Raw genomic sequence first — 19,265 nt, 5'->3', positions numbered from 1 at the left:
ATTCAAAGAGTTGGATGAAATTAATTCTTATGCATTTTATTTTACCCAGTACATTCAAAATATTATTTCAACATGCAATTAGTTAAAACATGAGATATTTACATTCTTTGATGCATACTAAATTTTCAAAATCCAGTATGCAATGATATTTGTAGCACATCTCATTTTGGAGTAGTGAGTCACACTTTAAGCTCTTAATAGGCAAGCATGGCAAGTAGCTACCATTTTGCACAAGACAGCTCTTAGGTCTGGGCATTTTTTTTTCTTTAAATACGTGGTATTGGTCAACCTCAGACTTTGAAATGATGAACATTTCATATTGGATAAGTATATTCAACTTACATCAATATACATCAGTTCTAAATAATAATGCAAGCATTTTATTTCTATTTTGACTTGAAAGGTACATGATAGACACAAACTGAGAATTAAATGTTGCCTCTTTTTGAAGAGAATGGGAACCTATTTCATGCAGATGAGCTCAGCCACGCACATTTTGTCACATGCCTCAATTTCAACTTCAGGCCCCCCTTCCATTTCCGTCTGCCTGGGTGTGCAGCTCCTCCTGCCCAGACTCTTCTTCCAACCAACGCCTATTTCTCTGAGCTCCCAACACAGATCTTCTTGAGCTTCCATTGGTTCTTGCTGGCTTCCTAATATCTGTGAATGCTCTTCTGTACTAATAGTCTCCTACATCCATTGCAGTTAGATGCTTCTTTGCCCAAAGGAAGGTAACATCTTTGAAGCCTGAGTCTCAGCGCTGAGGATGTCCCAGAACACAGAAAGAGTGCACGAGGACAAGACCTGTCCCAGGGAGGGGGGTAGAGGCAAGCACTAGGCAACCTCTTCTCTAGGTCTGGTTCTTGGCACTTTCTTTTGATACTTTATCTCCCTTTTTTTGAGATTTCTGAACACTCTCCAGAGTCACTGTTGAGTAGCTCAATGGGTGTTTCTTCTTTCCCTCTCCCATATACCTATAAAGGGGACACTAGGTTAAAGGAGCATTTGAAGCAGTCCTAGAAGATTAAAATATGAGTTCATGAAAGTGCAGCCTCGGGGGAATTGAAAGGAAAGAGGAACACCCATCCCCTCCATGCCTCTCTGACAAGAGTTTCTAGTGAGGGAGGTTATGGGCAGATGGTGTGCAAATCAGTCTCAGTTCTCTCTAAGACAAGCTGGGAAACACCCTCTTCTCTCCAATCTTATGATGTCCTACATTTCCTGGGAGCAATTTTTTCCCCAGCCAAGAACATGGGGCCACCAAGGACATCCTCAACAATTAGGGTGTCCTAATCCCATTTTACCTCAAAGTACTGCCTTGGAGGCTACATCTTTTCAGACTCCATCTCAAGCTTTTACCTGCATCTTTCTTTATTTTTCATGAGGGTGACAAACAGTCAGGAAGAATACAACTACAGTGGCCATTGATGGTGGATGCCTACAAAATGTTTGGATACACTTCCCTCCTCCAGTCACCTCCTGCCACATGTAAACAACCCAACTTATCTGCAGAATACTCAGTCTTTTCCATGAAAATCCATAATCTTTTTTTATTCCTAAATCTCTTAAGAGTAAGATAGAATGTTAAGTAGAAAGAAAGCAAAAGTCAGAGTAAATGTCAAATCCTGGTCCTAACTTGATCTTTTAAGAACCAAATGAGTTGGGCAAATTACCTGAGTTCCCCACATCTCAGTTTCTTCATATATAAAATGGGCAAAATTATGGTGGTCAAGCCTGCCTCATGGTATTATTGTGAGATTCCAATGAGGTTATATATATGAAGGTGCTTAGCAAAGTGTCAGGTGATAGTTGTGAAAGTTGTGGAGTTCAAATCAATTAATTTGTATCATAAAAAGTACTGTGGAAGATGTATTGATTTTTCCATAACTTATAACTTCTAAGCTGATCTAAAATATCCCAAGTAAAAAATTGTATTTTTATACCATTTATTTTTCCCTTGATGTAGAGCTACCTCTGAGAGACCAAGGTGAAGGCTCTGCAGATGGCTATTACTTTGACATACAAATAATAAATAAATAAAACTCTAAATAAAATAATAAATAAATAAATAAAACTCAATACTTTGTATTGACATACAAATAATAAATAAATAAAACTTTGACATACAAATAATAAATAAAATAATAAATAAATAAATAAATAAATAAAACTGGAAAATGCTTTTCCATTGTCTTGTTTAATCTTCATAAAATGAAGCAAATCTAAAGGCATGGTTACAGATTAATAGTAAAACAGAGTAAAGCAAACATTCCAGGCCATCAAGAATTCTTCCCAATTATCCAACCTCCCATTCATCATGAAGCATCTGAGAGTTGTCTGAAAGCCAGGAAACTGGATTGCCCAAATACTTTTTCTTGTATTGTTTTCTTCTATGTCCATGGTACTCAAACTTTAGGATGCATGGAATTACTATACATAGTTTTTTCTTTAAATAAGCAAATCCAAGTGAACCAAATTTTCCAGAGCTTCTAAGATTGATGGAGCAATGGAACTAAATATAAAGTTTTGGATACTTTTAATTTAATTGTGTAATTCAAAAAATGCAGCACTAAATTGTTCCAGACACTATTTTAAGAGCTCTATAAATATTAACTAATTTAATCTTCAGAGAAAACCAGTGAGGTAGGTACTGGTTTTATCTGCCATTTTACAGATGAAGAAGTGGGCTCAGCTAGAGGAATAGCTGAGTTCCAAATCCCTGTTATTAGTTTTACATTGAGTTTATTAGTGACAATGCATACTCCTGACTAGAAAGTGAAGGCATGGAAATGAAGATATACCCACTTAATAACTTGCCCAATATTTTTGGAATATATTGTAGTATTGTTTAAACCTAGTTGAATGTCCCCTTAAAGAATAAATTAAACAGAAAAATTTTTAAAGATTATTTTCATCTGGTAGTATAAACCAACTAGTCTATTAAAAATCATTGCTCCTTCTCTACCTTCTTTTCTGCAATTCCTTCTTTCTTTCCTTCTCTTTTTTCTGTCTCATTAAGCTTTAGGTATACATTTGGTTAAAATATATGGGAAGGGAAGAAAAGAGGCACCATGGTGGTGAATGTACTGTAAGAAACGGGTCTCCACAGACCTCTTACAGACAGACATTTCCATTTATTACTAGACAGATTAGTTGCAGTGATTATACTCTCCTGATAGCTTCATATTCATTTGCTTATGCAACAATATTTGAATACCTACCATGTAACAGGGACTATTCCAGATGCTGAGCATGAGGGAATGAATTAAACATGCAAAATCTATGCCTTGGTGGAATATAGTATCCCAGCAGGAAGAGGTAGATAATAAAAAAAGGAAATAATAAAGTAAAATGTAAATTGTCCTAATGGGCAATGAAGTAAAATAAACAGAGAAGCAAGATAATGAGAATCTGTGTAGGAGAGGGAGGAAGAGTCTGGCAAATTTAGATCTGGTAGTCAAAGAAGTCTTCTTTGAATCAGAGAATGAGCAGGGAGAGGAAGCAAGCCATGCAGATATCTAGGGAGTAGCACTGAAGACAGAGAGAAGAGCAAGTATATGGGTTCTAAGGCAGCAGCATGCAGGAGCAGGGAAGTCAGAAGAACTTGGGTGCAATGAATGGTGGAAGCCTTTAGATGCCTTGGTAAGGATCTGATCTTAACCTAACTGGGCTGGGCAATCATAAGACTTTGAACAGTGGAATGAAACTGTTCTCACTGGCTTAATAGGATTATTCTTTTTATTTTATTTTATTTTTTCAGTGTTCCAAGATTCATTGTTTATGCACCACACCCAGTGCTCCATGCAATATGTGCCCTCCTTAATACCCACCACCAGGTTTACCCTGAAAACAGATTTAAGTGGGGCAACAATAGAAATCGAAGAGCAGTTCATGGACTATGACAAATCATCTACTCAAGAGATGATGGGGCTTTGAGCAAAGTATTAATGGAGAGATGAGGAGAAGTCAGACTCTAAAATTATTTTGAAGGTTGAGTCAACAGATTTGTCGAAGGATTGAATATGGGAAATGAGAGAAAAGAAAACTTGGCTTTAAACAAATATGTGAATGGAAGCTCATTTTTTTTTTTAAAGCAGGATCCATGCCCAGCTTGAACATACAACTCAGGGCTTGAACATACAACCCCGAGATTAAGACCTGAGCTGAGGTCAAGAGTCAGACACTCAGTGGACTGAACCACCCAGATGCCCCAGACCTAATTTTTTTTTTCTTTTTATGAGCAAAAAGTAGAGGAGGAGTAGGCTTGTTGGGATTCAGGATACCTGATTAGGGCAAGATACCTATTAAATAGCCAAGTGAGTATGGGGCTGGTATTCAGAGGGTAGGTGTAAAATTGGAATTTAATTTGTGAGTCATCAGCATAAAGATGACATTTAAACTCATGAGCCAGGATGAGATCACCCAGGGAGTGAATATAGATAAAAAAGAGAAGTGGCCCAAAATTGAATCCTGGGTAATGCCAACATTTGGGGAAAAAAAAAAAAAAAAGAAGAAGAAGAAGAAAGAAAGGAAAGAAGGAAGGAAGAAGGAAAGGAAAATGCAGAGAAAAGTAAAGTAAAGAAAAGTAAAGAAAGTAATAAGTAAAGAAAGAAAAAGAACATGGGAAGAAACCAGATAAAGAAAGAGACTGAAAGGGAGTGGCCAGAAGTAGAAAGAAAATAAGAAATGTTGGTGGCCTTCAAGGTACATGAAAGAAGCCTTTCAAGACATCGAACTGGGAGTAATGGAATGGAGTAAAAGCAACTTGAGAAGCCCATGCCTACCTTTCTGAGCAACATGGATACTTTCGACTGTATCTTTCATCTGTTTGAATAAACACCCAGATACTGTAGTGAAACTTATTGTAGCAATATGTGGTAGAATAGAGAGTTGGAGGGGAGGGGAGCCACTTACACAACAATCTCAGAACAACTTCCTCAGACTCAGATTTCCCATAGAATTCATCTCAAAAAGCAACATGAGCTTCACTAGAAATAGGGAAACCATTTACTAATGCAAAAGAAACACGAAACTAAGACCTAAAGTGACTGCATTTTCTCACATTATGGAAACAATGAAGAAAAACTGTCAGTTAAAGTGGCATCTCTCTGTCATTCGCACAGTCCAGTATTTCTTCTACATTCAGAACTATTCTCATAGTCCCTATAGTCTACCTGCTATTACTGTTATTTCTATTATACTTCAGGTGGAAGGCAAGGATGGGAGGTTTTACTCAGGTAATCTAGCACAGCATAGATATTTAAGACTTTTTCTTGAATGCATAAATGAAGGTCAGATTTTGCAGACATTGAGCAAAAACTGGGGGAGGGAGGTATATAATGCACTCTTTAAAAAAAAAACAGAAAAGAAGATGAAAGGTCTATATAACCTAATCCTGAGAGCACACAATGGTAGAATCTATCTGGGAATCAGTTTGCTTAATCTCACCATAACTAGGAATATCTTATTTTATTTCAGTCCTAAGCAATTACCATATTTAATTAAAATATTTTCACCTTTATTGCTTTTCTTGCTATAATTATTGTGAACTTTAAGTTTGTTCCTTTGTTGTAAGAAGTGCTCTGCTTTACAAAATGACAGTTTGAAATATGGTAGAATCCCTGCTTAAATTTCTCACAGTAAATAGAGTTCATTGTTGTACTTCAGCTGAAAGAAAATGTTACCACAATTTCTAAAAAATAAAAAAAAAAAAAAGTCTGGTGCCCACAATGTGCAAAGCGCTGCTCCAGAAACAATCACAAGTAAAATGCCACCTTTATTCCCCAAAAGCTTATAGTTTGTGAGTGAAAACAAAAACAAAAACAAAAACAAAACAAAACAAAAACAAATGAAGCTTGGGGAATGTCCTCTGACATTAATGCATAAAGTCCTATACAGTTCTAGATGAAGAAGGGATCAGTTAGGTCTGATAGGATATAGAAAGTTTAAAGTAGACATTAAAATTGGACTTTGAATGATTTTTTTTCCTAGGAAAATATGAGAAAGTTATTCCAGGAAGAAGAAAGAGTCTGAATGAAAGTGTAGAAAATGTTTCTGGTGTTGAAGTGACAATAGGTAGCATGGTGAGCAAGAGATGGGAGAAGAGCAGGAGGAGGATGAGAGACAGAAATAAAGAGACATTTCACTATCTAGTGGTAGAGTTAAGGAAACAGAAGATGATCAATAGTTCACATGTATTTTCTTTATGTATTACCGCTCAGCTCTATTGAATAAATGAAGTGAGTAATAATATTGTGCTCTGTAGAAACCCCCCGACCAAGTTTTGCTTAACTATTGAAGTTAACAGTTTAGAAGCTCCAGGTCTTCAGGGAACCAGGATTAATCTACATTTCACTAGATTCAGGGGCTAAACCAACATGGGCAAAAGAAGGAAGGATCATATGATTAGTTGAAATATGCAGAGGTGGTGATGGAATGGATAACAAGGGGAAGTCTGAGTAGAAATGAAACTTCAAACAAGAGACATATATATATGTATACATGTATATATTTAACACTTGCTAAATTTATAATTACAGCCATTCAAAACATTTGATGTTAAACTTTTTGCAAGTTAAGTGCAAGTAAAAATAAGAGGCCTTTAATTGTAATCCTTAACATTCAACAATTAAAACTTTTCCAAAGGGAGATTTTAAGATTTTGTCATTTTTAACAATTTTTTTTCATTTTTCACTAATAAAAAAATATGAAAGTATTTAGAAAAGATAATCAAAGAACAGAGACCTAAATATACAATACACTGTACTGATTTTTTTATTATTTTTTTTATTTTTTTATAAACATATAATGTATTATTAGCCCCAGGGGTACAGGTCTGTGAATCACCAGGTTTACACACTTGACAGCACTCACCATAGCATATACCCTCCCCAATGTCCATAACCCCACCACCCTCTCCCTCTCCCCCCCGCCGGCCACCCTCAGTTTGTCTCTTCTGGTTTGTCTCCCTCCCAATCCCATCTTGTTTCATTTATTCTTTTCCTACCCCCCAAACCCCCCACATTGCATCTCCACTTCCTCATATCAGGGAGATCATATGATAGTTGTCTTTCTCTGATTGACTTATTTCGCTACATAATAATATACTCTATATAATACTCTATATACATAATAATATTTACATAATAATATACTCTATAATAATACTCTAGTTCCATCCACGTCCTCACAAATGGCAAGATTTCATTTCTTTTGATGGCTGCATAGTATTCCATTATATATATATATATATATATATATATATATATATATATATATACACACCACATCTTCTTTAGCCATTCATCTGTTGATGGACATCTAGGTTCTCTCCATAGTTTGGCTATCGTGGACATTGCTGCTATAAACATTTAGGTGCACATGCCTCTTCAGATTACTACATTTGTATCTTGCTGGGTCATAAGGTAGCTCTATTTTCAACTTTTTGAGGAACCTCCATGCTATTTTCCAGAGTGGTTGCACCTGCTTGCATTCCCACCAGCAGTGTAGGAGGGTTCCCCTTTCTCCACATCCTTGCCAGCATCTGTCATTTCCTGACTTCTTAATTTTAGCCATTCTGACTGGTGTGAGGTGGTATCTCATTGTGGTTTTGATTTGTATTTCCCTGATGCCGAGGGAAGTGGAGCATTTTTTCATGTGTCTGTTGGCCATCGGGATGTCTTCTTTGCAGAAATGTCTGTTCATGTCCTCTGCCCATTTCGTGATTGGATTATTTGCTCTTTGGGTGTTGAGTTTGCTAAGCTCTTTATAGATTTTGGATACTAGCCCTTTATCTGATATATCGTTTGCAAATATCTTCTCCCATTCTGTCAGTTGTCTTTTGGTTTTGTTGACTGTTTCCTTTGCTGTGCAAAAGCTTTTGATCTTGATGAAGTCCCAATAGTTCATTTTTCCCCTTGCTTCCCTTGTGTTTGGCGATGTTCCTAGGAAGAAGTTGCTGCAGCTGAGGTCGAAGAGGTTGCTACCTGTGTTTTCCTCAAGGATTTTGATGGATTCCTTTCTCACATTGAGGTGCTTCATCTATTTTGAGTCTATTTTCATGTGTGGTGTAAGGAAATGGTCCAATTTCATTTTTCTGCATGTGGCTGTCCAATTTTCCCAACACCATTGTTGAAGAGGCTGCCTTTTTTCCATTGGACATTCTTTCCTGCTTTGCCGAAGATTAGTTGACCATAGAGTTGAGGGTCTATTTCTGGGCCCTCTATTCTATTTCATTGATCTATGTGTCTGTTTTTGTGCCAGTACCATACTGTCTTGATGATGACAGCTTTGTAATAGAGCTTGAAGTCTGGAATTGTGATGCCACCAACAGTGGATTTCTTTTTCAATATTCCTTTGGCTATTCGCGGTCTTTTCTGGTTCCATATAAATTTTAGGATTATATGTTCTATTTCTTTGAAAAAAATGGATGGGATTTTGATAGGGATTGCATTAAATGTGTAGATTGCTTTAAGTAGCATAGACATTTTCACAATATTTGTTCTTCCAATCCAGGAGCATGGAACATTTTTCTATTTCTTTGTGTCTTCCTCAATTTCTTTCATGAGTACTTTATAGTTTTCCAAGTATAGATTCTTAGCCTCTTTGGTTAGGTTTATTCCTAGGTATCTTATGGTTTTGGGTGCATTTGTAAATGGGATTGACTCCTTAATTTCTCTTTCTTCTGTCTTGTTGTTGGTGTAAAGAAATGCAACTGATTTCTATCCTGATACTTTACTGAATTCCTGTACAAGTTCTAGCAGATTTGGAGTGGAGTCTTTTGGGTTTTCCACATATAGTATCATATCATCTGCAAAGAGTGATAGTTTGACTTCTTCTTTGTCAATTTGGATGCCTTTAATTTCTTTTTGTTTGACTGCTGAGGCTAGGACTTCTAGTACTATGTTGAATAGCAGTGGTGATAATGGACATCCCTGCCGTGTTCCTGACCTTAGCAGAAAAGCTCTCAGTTTTTCTCCATTGAGGATGATATTTGCAGTGGGTTTTTCATAGATGGCTTTGATAATATTGAGGTATGTGCCCTCTATCCCTACACTTTGAAGAGTTTTGATCAGGAAGGGATGTTCACTGTACTGATTTTTACACTTCCTTTTTACAAAGTTACTATGAGTGATATATCCATTTCTCTACTTCATCTGAAAAGTCAAGTCTTATCTACTTCTTGGAATTTTTATAAAAAATATATAACAAATGACACTACAGACAAAGGGCTAATATCCAAGATCTATAAAGAACTCCTCAAACTCAACACTCAAAAAAACAGATAATCACATTAAAAAATGGGCAAAAGACATGAGCAGACACTTCTCCAAAGAAGAAATACAAATGGCTAACAGACACATGAAAAAAATGTTCATCATCATTAACCATCAGAGAGATTCAAATCCAAACCACATTGAAATAGCACCTTACACCAGTTAGAATAGCCAAAATTAACAAGACAGTAAACAAGTGTTGGAGATGATGTGGAGAAAGGAAAACCCTCTTACACTGTTGGTGGGAATGCAAGTTGGTACAGTCACTTTGGAAAACAAGTGTGGAGATTCTTTAAGAAATTAAAAATAGAACTACCCTATTACCCTGCAATTGCACTACTGGATATTTACCCCAAAGATACAGATGTAGTGAAAAGAAGGGCCATCTGTACCACAATGTTCATAGTGGCAATGGCCACAGACGCCAAACTGTGGAAAGAGCCAAGAGGCCCTTCAACAGATGAAAGGTTAAAGAAGATATGGTTCACGTATACAGTGGAATATTATGTCTCCATCAGAAAGGATGAATACTCAACTTTTGTTCCAAAATGGACGAGACTAGAGGAGATTATGCTGAGTGAAATAAGTCAAGCAGAGAGAGTCAAATATCATATGGTTTCACTTACTTGTGGAGCATAAGGAATAACATGGAGGACATTGGGAGAAGGAGAGGAGAGGAGAGTTGGCAGAAATCAGAGGGGGAGATGAACCACGAGAGACTGTGGACTCTGAGAAACAAACTGAGGGTTTTGGAGGGGAGGGGGATAGGGGTTGGGTGAGCCTGGTAGTGGGTATTAAGGAGGGCACGTATTGCATGGAGCACTAGGTGTGATGCATAAAAAATGAATCTTGGAACACGGAAATAATAAAATGAAGTTTAAAATATATATATATATAGCTAAGTATTCAATTTGTCATTGAAAATAATAGTCAATAATATGAAATAACACTATATAATGTAATAAATAATATAAAGAATAAGTAATAGTATCAGTAAATTGTGTTTCTTATATGGTTTTTCATTGAAATCATTAATGCTAATATTTTATTAACATAGAAACCAAAAATGATTTATATCAATCAAATTAAAGAAAAATCTATTATTTGGGTTAATTTGTAAGTATAAGTATAAAAGAAAAAAGTAGAATACAATAAACCATAAGACCAGAGCAATTGGTCTTAAATAAATAGGATAGAAAGAACTCTAGTTGCTTAACATGAGCATTCCTGAGGAGGAATCTTCAACAGTCACGATCTCCATTAAGCCAAATCTCACTTTGTTTTGATCTTTTCATCATCAATTGTTTGAGCATCTGGCATTTTCATTGACCCACATTTGCCTTTTTTTTTTTAAGAAAAGGCCAAAGGTGTTCCTTTGTTTCTGTTTATCTTTTTCATCAAGAAAAAAGAAATATGGAAAGACATATTTCCTGGGAAGAAAAAACATTGTGCAGCAGGAAGATGACAGACATTGAGGTCAGTCATGATCTTGGGCTTCTCACTGATATTTTCCAAGCCACAGCTTCTTGACCATTAGTCCTGTTTATTTCACAGAAGGCCTGTCTCTTTATGGATAGAGTCAATGTGATATGTGATAACAAAACCCTGTCTAGTGCTACCGCAAGAATTGAGAGAGTTACTGTATGGAAATATGCAGTATAAATTGTTTACAATTAGACCCAATTTTGAAATACAGTTGATATTTTGTTAGTGAATAGAAAAAGAAATGCTTGTCCACTGGTACCTCAATGCTACAAAATATTAAAAACACAACTCAAAATCTAGGTTATTAGCAGATAAATTTTTTCAAAATATGATTATCCTTAAAGTGTAAGTTTTATAAATAAAAAGTCACATCAGGCATTAGCTTTGATCTAAAAAAATGGAATAACTCAGTTACAGTAAGTTAATATGATATAGTAATAATATAATAATAATAATATAATAAATAAATAGAAAAATAACCCATTGCATGTATGATAAAGTCCAAATTCCACTGTTAGGCATCTGGCTCTATTTACCATTATACTGCCCACTTCTCCCTAACTTTACCTTCTCATTTGTTTGGCAATTTAGAGTCTAAGCTTCTTTTCAGCATGGTTTTGTCTCTATGGAAGACCTGGTAATATAATTGCAAACTGATACAAGTATAGACCTATTTTCACTTTTATTTTTTCCCCACCCAGAGCCCTGACTAAGATGAGTAGCTTCATTGCCATTTTTTCTTTATGAGTTGTCTTTTCCATCCCTCCTTTTCACTGGGAGGGTAATCCTCTTTGGGTCAGGAGAAAACAGAATCCATTCTAACTCCCTATTTTGAGTTATGCCCAAAGTCTATCTCCTAGGTAGAGACTTCTCGCAGATATTCCACTTTGCATCTTTTTGGCAAGCAAGATCATGCAATGTCCTGTCTATATTTTTGTGCCAAAAGAAGACCTTTCCATTAAATAAAAGAAGAAAAAAACCTTCTGCCATAAAATTTAAAATCATGTGTTTTGATCTTAAGGAGAGAATGATTAAAATTTTCTGCCATTGATATGTTCACTGAATGTTGCAGATATTTAGAAAGAGTCTATCAACACGTGAAAAAAATACTCCATATCACTTGGCATCAGGAAAATACAAATCAAAACCACAATGAGATACCATCTCACACCAGTCAGAATGGCTAAGATTAATGTATCTTGCCATTAATATCCTTGCCAACATCTGTTGGCAGAGCTTGTTACCAGAGCTTGTTCACATATCTGTTTATCTCAATTAGACTGATTATTGTAATTATGCAATAAAAAGTAAATTTTATAAACTGATTAAATACGAATGAGAAAAGAAAGAAAGGTATCCCTGTGAAAAAGAGCTGTTCCTTTCAGAAAGATTTGCTAAAGATGGCATACACATAACATTGTGCTACAAGCATGGATGATGGGATAACTCTAAACTTAGGGGAAAGTTAACATTAAAGCCTTAACAGATTTAACTCTTAGATTGTTTTACAACTATCTTGAAATCAATACACCTATTGAAAGAAATTCGACCTGGTGTTTATAGGTGAGGCAATTGAAGTGTAGTGAATAGAAGAAATAATATGTGAAATCCAAATTTGCAGACCATCTCGGGGAAAAAAAAAAAAAAGCTTTGACCATAAGTCAAAAGATTAGCTTTTCATTTCACATAACAATTTTAGATACATATAAAATCATATTTTTATGATTCTCCACTGTGATCAACATTCTCATTTGTCCTAATCACTACTGGATTGAATCAAATCAAGCAAGACGGATTTCACTGTACTATCTTAGGACAATACCCAGTATAAGCACTGAGTAATATGAAATCCATGTTTAGATTATTTTAATTTAACCTCAAAACCTACAGTTATAATTTCCCCTCATGTTGATTCTGTCACCACACTAAGATCTCCCTGGAACACTAGCATACAACATTACTAAAAAAGCAACACAGTGCCCCAAACAAATCTTTTCATTCCTATCATCCAAGGCCTACAGAAAAAAAGAGTAGATTCCTAGCTTATCTTCTGCACACAAAGCCAAAAAGCCTCCTTCCTAGCGAAAGGTTAATAAAACTTGTCCTAAGCAATTAATTGAATCTCTAGGGAAAAAACTAACTAACTAACTAACTAAAACCAGAACTACATGGATAGGGAACAAAAAAAGGTCTTGCAACTTGAAAGAAAAATTTAGTAAACAAATCAATATTTCCTGGAAGAAGAAGGAAGATAATCTTACAAAACCTATCTTACTCATTTTTTATTTATTTCTCCTATTTTGTAGTGAAGATCCAGTTGGCTGAAAGGACAAGTTTTCAGCTTCCTCATTTTAACTTAACTTGTTTTTCTGGATTCCACCCTTGGGCTATCCTTGGGGCCCAGCAATTTAGCCCAGTGAGACCATTTTGAAACAAACACCCATGTTTAGAACTCACCGTTGACACAACAACCTGAGTTATGTGGTGATTTCTAAAAGGATAAATAGATCCACCACTTTCCAGATTTCACAGAAGCCACCTAACTTGAAGCAGGCTGCCATGACCAGCCAGTCTCAGGGGATCCACCAGCTCCTTCAGGCAGAAAAAAGAGCCAAGGACAAGCTAGAGGAAGCCAAGAAGAGTAAGTCTCCATTCTGTCTGATCTATGAGAAATTTGTTACAAAATGAATGAGGTGGGGTCCGTGAAATAATATGCACCTTTAGCAGCAGGCAGACTCTCGTTCAAACCCTGGCTCCACTATAATCCCTCAGAATCCTTTGGCCAATTCATTGAAACTACCCAGTCATATGTCCCTATGGCCATAGCAGGAACGAAATCCTCTAATTCAGAGACTTTGGAGAGGTCATGTGCTAAATGAAATGATAATGGACATTGAAATTACAGGAAGACATGACCTTAAGTCTTGTCCCTGCAATTTCCTTAATGTTGCCACACCTCAGTTTCTCAATATTGTGAAATGATTAAGAGATAGACAACTTCCAGAATGAATCTACTTACTAGTGAGAGAACTTGAGCAAGTTACTTACCCTCCGTACACATCGGTTTCTGTTTCTGTAAAATTGTGATAACAGTTAATAGCTCTTTCTCATCCCTCTTAATAATATTTTCATTTTATTCTCATTTTCTAACTTTCTTTTTACTTAGCCATACATCTATATATTAGCACAGAATGTTCTCAGTAAATGTCAACCCCCTTCCTACTCCCTTTGATATTCACAACTATGTGAATGAGATGTTACTATTATTTCCATTTTATGTATGTAGAGACTAAAGCTCATTGTTTGCCAGAGTTCATATTTTAAAAATAGAAAACACACACAGGCACCACACTTAATCCTTATCTTATTTACTACTCCTTGCAAAAACTCTTACTGCAAAGACAAAAGGTGATGCTTAGATAAATTATGCAGTTTGCCCAAGGTCACACAGAGGGTAAAGGTTATAGACAAGATATAGACAGAGTCTGATTTCTAAGCAAAGATCTTAACTGTACTACACAATATTTACATAATTTTTATTATGAATAAACTAACATATTGTAGATTAACAACTCAAATTCAGGTTCCCTGGGGCAAGACCTATGTTTTCTCCACTATCTCATTTCATATCACATCATTACTTAATCTATAACAATTTGTGTCATTTACCCTCTTCCTAATTATATGTCTTGCATCTGCAATTCAATTCACACTTCAACAAGACACGGAGCCATGTTTTTAAAATGTTGCTTATATGATTCTTTGGACGAATATAGTGACAGGAATAGAGTAGGTAGTGACAAAAGTTTGTTGAAATAGATCGAATGAGACGTGTGAACAGTACATTATAATGCAATAGAGGAAACCAGGAAAGAAGCAGCATTCAATCCACGGTCCATTTTTGACCACAGGTAAAATCATGTTTATTTCCTAAGTTGATTTCCTGAGCAGTCAGCAATGTAGACACCAACAACAGCAAAAGGAAGACTCCATGTGGAAGGAACTAGAAGAGAAAAAGAAGAAGTTAAGACAAACTTTATCTACTTTTCCATTTCTTTATCTACAACAAACCATGCAAATGACTGCAAAATGGTATGAATGTAATTTGATAGAAAACAAAGCAGTCTTGGACCTGCTAGTTAAAGCAGTATAGATAACGTCCTTATCTTTTATTCAAACTTCTTTAACCACATTTAAAACTTCCAGAACAGAAGTTCAACTTATTTTAAGATGTTTTAATTATGTTACCTTTGCTTCCTTATTACGGAAGTAACATAATTACAATATTGGGCACATTAATCAATATTATCGTACAATCCAGATGGTTTTTACCAATAGTGTGTCTTTTCTCAAAGCTGTTAGAGAAGAAAGGATTTGTGAATTATGCAAGTTGTTTGGAAGAGAGGACCCTCAAAACTATATAGACTCAGATTTATATTTCTGTGTATGTCATTTAACACCTCTGAGTTTCACTCTTCTTTTTTTAATAGAAATAGAAGATATATATGATATATATAAATATCAGATATAAATAAAATATAAAATATACATAAAAGCTATATGTTTATCAGATATAGATAGATATAGATATAGATATAGATATAGATATACGTGTATATATATATCAAACTTGTTTTCCTTTCCACTAGTGAATATGTTGTTCTTGGACAATTTTTCCTCAGAAGTCCATATTGGTCAGTGTTAGAAAATATGTATTGTCTTATTTTTATACAAAACATTCATTTTTTTGCCAGTAACTTAAAGCCCTTGTGTACTTTGTCCCTTGGTCTTCAGTCATAAATATTCAAACAAATATTCAATGAGTCATAGTAAATACCCAGGCCTTAAAAACATTTTGGAAGATATTTTTACAAATGTTATTTCCACAACCAACCTCTACCCTCGGTTTTACAGAGAAGGTCGGTCTGTCCCCTTTGCCACAGAAAGCACAGGCTTTGAGAACAGTTTTTACCAGTTAGAAGCTATTTTCTTAAACAGCTATCAGCAGGTAGCAATTTGCGGCTACAACTTCAATTATCGTACGCATCATACTTACTTCTTAAGCATTCTGCAGTGAAATAAAATACTACCTTGTTTGCCTGGTATTTTGCAACTTCTCTCATTTCACTAGTTTTGTAAGTTATTTATTTAATTTAGTAATATTTATTGAGTGCCTACTCTTTCTGGGCCACTTTGGTATAGATACTAATGAGTAGACCTGGACTCTTCCTTCAGCAATGCTCATGAGATAAATGCATTAAACGAGCACAAAAAGGAGAAAGGAATAATGACGTGAGAATACAGATAACCATCGTTTTTATAAATCTGCATATTTCACCTTTTTTTTCCCCATAAAGCAATTCATTTGAAAAATCTAACGTATGAAGGCCGACCAGTTTCAGATGGTGAACACCATCATGGGAAGTCTGTGATCACTTTCTCTGTCTTAAATCCATTTATCTGAAAGCAACTCAGAAATTTGCATATAGAGTCTCCGCTAGAGAGGACTCCTGAATATATATCTAAAAGAAAGAAAAAGAAAGAGAGGGAAAGAGAGAGGGAAGGACATGGGGGTGGGGGGTTGGGGGAGAAACCAACAATTCACATGTTAATCATTTTAGAAAAATGCAAGATTAATAAGGTGGTATATTTATATATTATGCCACAAAAATATTAATATATTCCATTAAATAGGACTGCCTCAGATCTCAGTGAAGTTGTTACCTAATACAATATAGGGTATAAATGTTTTGCCTTAAGGGATATAGATAAGGGTTTATAGACCTGATATATCAGGAATTCTCCGGAAGGCTGTAGGTCTGTGGAAATGAAATATACAACTCCCTACTCTCAAAACACTTGCCAGCCACGCTGTGGCTGGGGTGGGGTGGGGAGACATTGTGAACAGACTTGAAAAGTTGGGATGCGAGGCAACAGAGTAGAAAAAGCATTGGCTTTTTCTTATGTTTCTGTGTATAAGTCATTTAGCATCTCTGAGATTTGCTCTTTTTTTTTAAATAGAAATATAAGATATATATGATATATTTAAATATCAAGGTTATACATATGGTCATGATGTTTTGAGGATCAGAACACTATATACATAGTGTAGAGTGCAATCAAAAAAATCATTTTTATTTTTAACTAACATAATATGTATATTCATATATTACTATAAGTTGTAAAAATAAAGGAATGGAATAAAAGGACAGGATAAACCAGTTTCTTTTCTTTTTACAACTGCCTCCAGTTCTGGGTCAACTTTTCCTCTAATGAGGGAGACTTGAACTACTTCTAGTAGGTGGCTGGTAAAACTCAGATATCTGTCTCTGTTCACTGATTACAGATAAGATTATATTTGTTAGGTTTTTTTAAAGATCTTATTTATTTATTTATTTGAGAGAGAAAGAACAAGCAGGGAAGAGTGACAGGGAGAGAGAGAAGCAGACTCCCTGCTAAGCAGGGAGTCTGACTTGGGGCTCCATCCCAGGACCCTGAGATCATGACCTGAGCCAAAGGCGGACACTTAACTGACTGAGCCACTCAGGTGCCCTAATTATATTTCTTAGTTAAGACAAAAAAATCTTTTATGTGCAAAGTAGCCTTGCTGTTTGGTTAAATTTAGATGGAATCACAGTAGGTTGGCACTGTTTTAAATCACCTTATTTGAAGTTAACAACTTTTGCCTTAAAAATTGTGCGTTAATTAAAACATAAAAGTGAGTATGTTGGTCCAAGATGAGTTACATTTTTATAGCTGAACGTTAGACCTGACCTGGAGCTCCAGGCGTGGGGAACTGAGCAGCTCCCATCAGAATTCAATTAGAAAGTCAAGATATCATCATCAATACGAGGAACAGAGACTTGTATTTCTCTGAAATACATGGCGCTTTTACTTGTAATTATGACTTTTTTATGAGATCAGTATTTATTCCATTTACACCCATTGCAGACTTGGAAAACTCTACAGCTCTTATGAAATGCCCAAATGCATATGACTCCACATCACATAAAGAACGAATTCTTTCTGAAGGTGAACATAGCCGTTCTCACTAATAAACACTCAATCTGTCTACTGTGGCAACTATTTGAAAACAGTGTTTGTGTTTAACTCAAAATTACAACCTGCATGACAGGATATAGATCAAAAGATGTGATAAACAATGTAAATGTTCAAATCTGAATATGAGAAAAACTGAACAAGCAGGTATATTTAAAATGTACTAAAATGTTCTAAAAGCAATAGACAATCTTAATAAAAGTAAAGGACATACCCAGAATTTTCTACCAAGATAGAACACGGTCAGTGCTCGCTTCCTAGAGCTGCTAGGCCTGGTCGCAAATCCAGGTTTGCCTCCTACTAAATGGATGAGTTGGCCAGATAACCTTCTTACCTCACTATGACTCAGTTTCCTAGCCTCAGAATGGAGATAACAGTATCTGCCTCACGGAGTTGTGATAATTCCCTGAGTTAATACCTATAAAAGACTTAAACCACCACGTGGCACATAGCAGGTGCTCAATAAATGTTAGCTATGGATTTTCTTCTACTACCTCATAAAAAGATTCTATTGAAAAGTACAGCAAAATAATAGAATCCTGCTGATCTGTTAAATATGGTCTTCTAGGAGGACCTCATTGAACTATATGCAAATGCAAAATAAATTCCCAAGACAATATTTTGATGATCTACTTTGATAATACATAAGCTAATACGGTAATGCAGATTCGTTTTTGTGGGTGTATAGAATGCCAGCCAATATTTTTTAAATCAGGTAATTGCCTATTTGTTTCCAAATATGCAGATATTCCAAATTATTTAAACAAACACCTTGATTTAATAAATTCTTCTCTATGTATGTGAATGCTTCGGTTCATGAAGACATGACTTTTAATAAACTAATAAAATAGAAGTTGCTGTATTAGAATTTCATGGCCCTGTCTTGGGGGTTTTGTGGGCCTGTAAATTTTTTCTCTTTCTTTACAGTCCACAGACTAATGGGGTATTTGTAAGTATATTGGACTTTCATTTCTGCAAGTGGGTCATATTAAAATAATACCCGCTGAACAGTTTCATCTAGTAATAGCATTTGATTATATCCAATCCAGGATCTATACAAAACTACATATGATTTTTTTTTTTTTTAATGAGGAAAATACAAGTACAAAGAATGGCAAAGGGAACACCAAGAAAACAAAGATATGAAATGAGAGGTTAGGGTCAGCAGGGAAACTCTATACCAGTCACAGGCCCCAAAAGAGTGGTTGCTTCATTGTTTTCCTGGTGACATTACCTTTTCCAATGTTTGTATCAGGTGAGCAAAATAATACCATTCTTTGAACCACGTTGGTATTATCATAATATTAACAAACCCCCAAAGCCCAGAAAAGCTGTTGTCATTTCTCTTCTGCATAGTATAACAGAATCAAAAACAATTATTAGTCACAGATAGAAATCTCCAAACATTCCCAAAGTGTCCTTTGTTTTCCTACCAAGTCAAGGTAG

The 19,265-nt window shown here is 35.5% G+C and overlaps 1 protein-coding gene across 2 annotated transcripts in view; it reads left to right on the top strand.

Moving 5' to 3' along the window:
• Window positions 1–19,265, top strand: part of ATP6V1G3 (ATPase H+ transporting V1 subunit G3) — a 53,691-nt gene that overhangs the window by 20,480 nt on the left and 13,946 nt on the right. Inside the window, exon 2 of one of the 2 annotated variants that reach the window (XM_032878205.1) lies at window positions 13,284–13,401. The exons of the other annotated variant lie outside the window; for it this stretch is intronic. Coding sequence (XP_032734096.1) covers window positions 13,320–13,401 — 82 coding nt within the window. The 5' untranslated portion in view covers window positions 13,284–13,319. The remainder of the gene's footprint in view (window positions 1–13,283; window positions 13,402–19,265) is intronic. 2 annotated transcript variants of the gene reach the window in all.

The sequence above is a fragment of the Lontra canadensis genome, unplaced genomic scaffold (genome assembly GCF_010015895.1).
Source record: "Lontra canadensis isolate GAN:19392208 unplaced genomic scaffold, GSC_riverotter_1.0 scaffold63, whole genome shotgun sequence".
Taxonomy (NCBI): domain Eukaryota; kingdom Metazoa; phylum Chordata; class Mammalia; order Carnivora; family Mustelidae; genus Lontra; species Lontra canadensis.
This window is presented reverse-complemented; position numbering and strand designations above follow the sequence as displayed.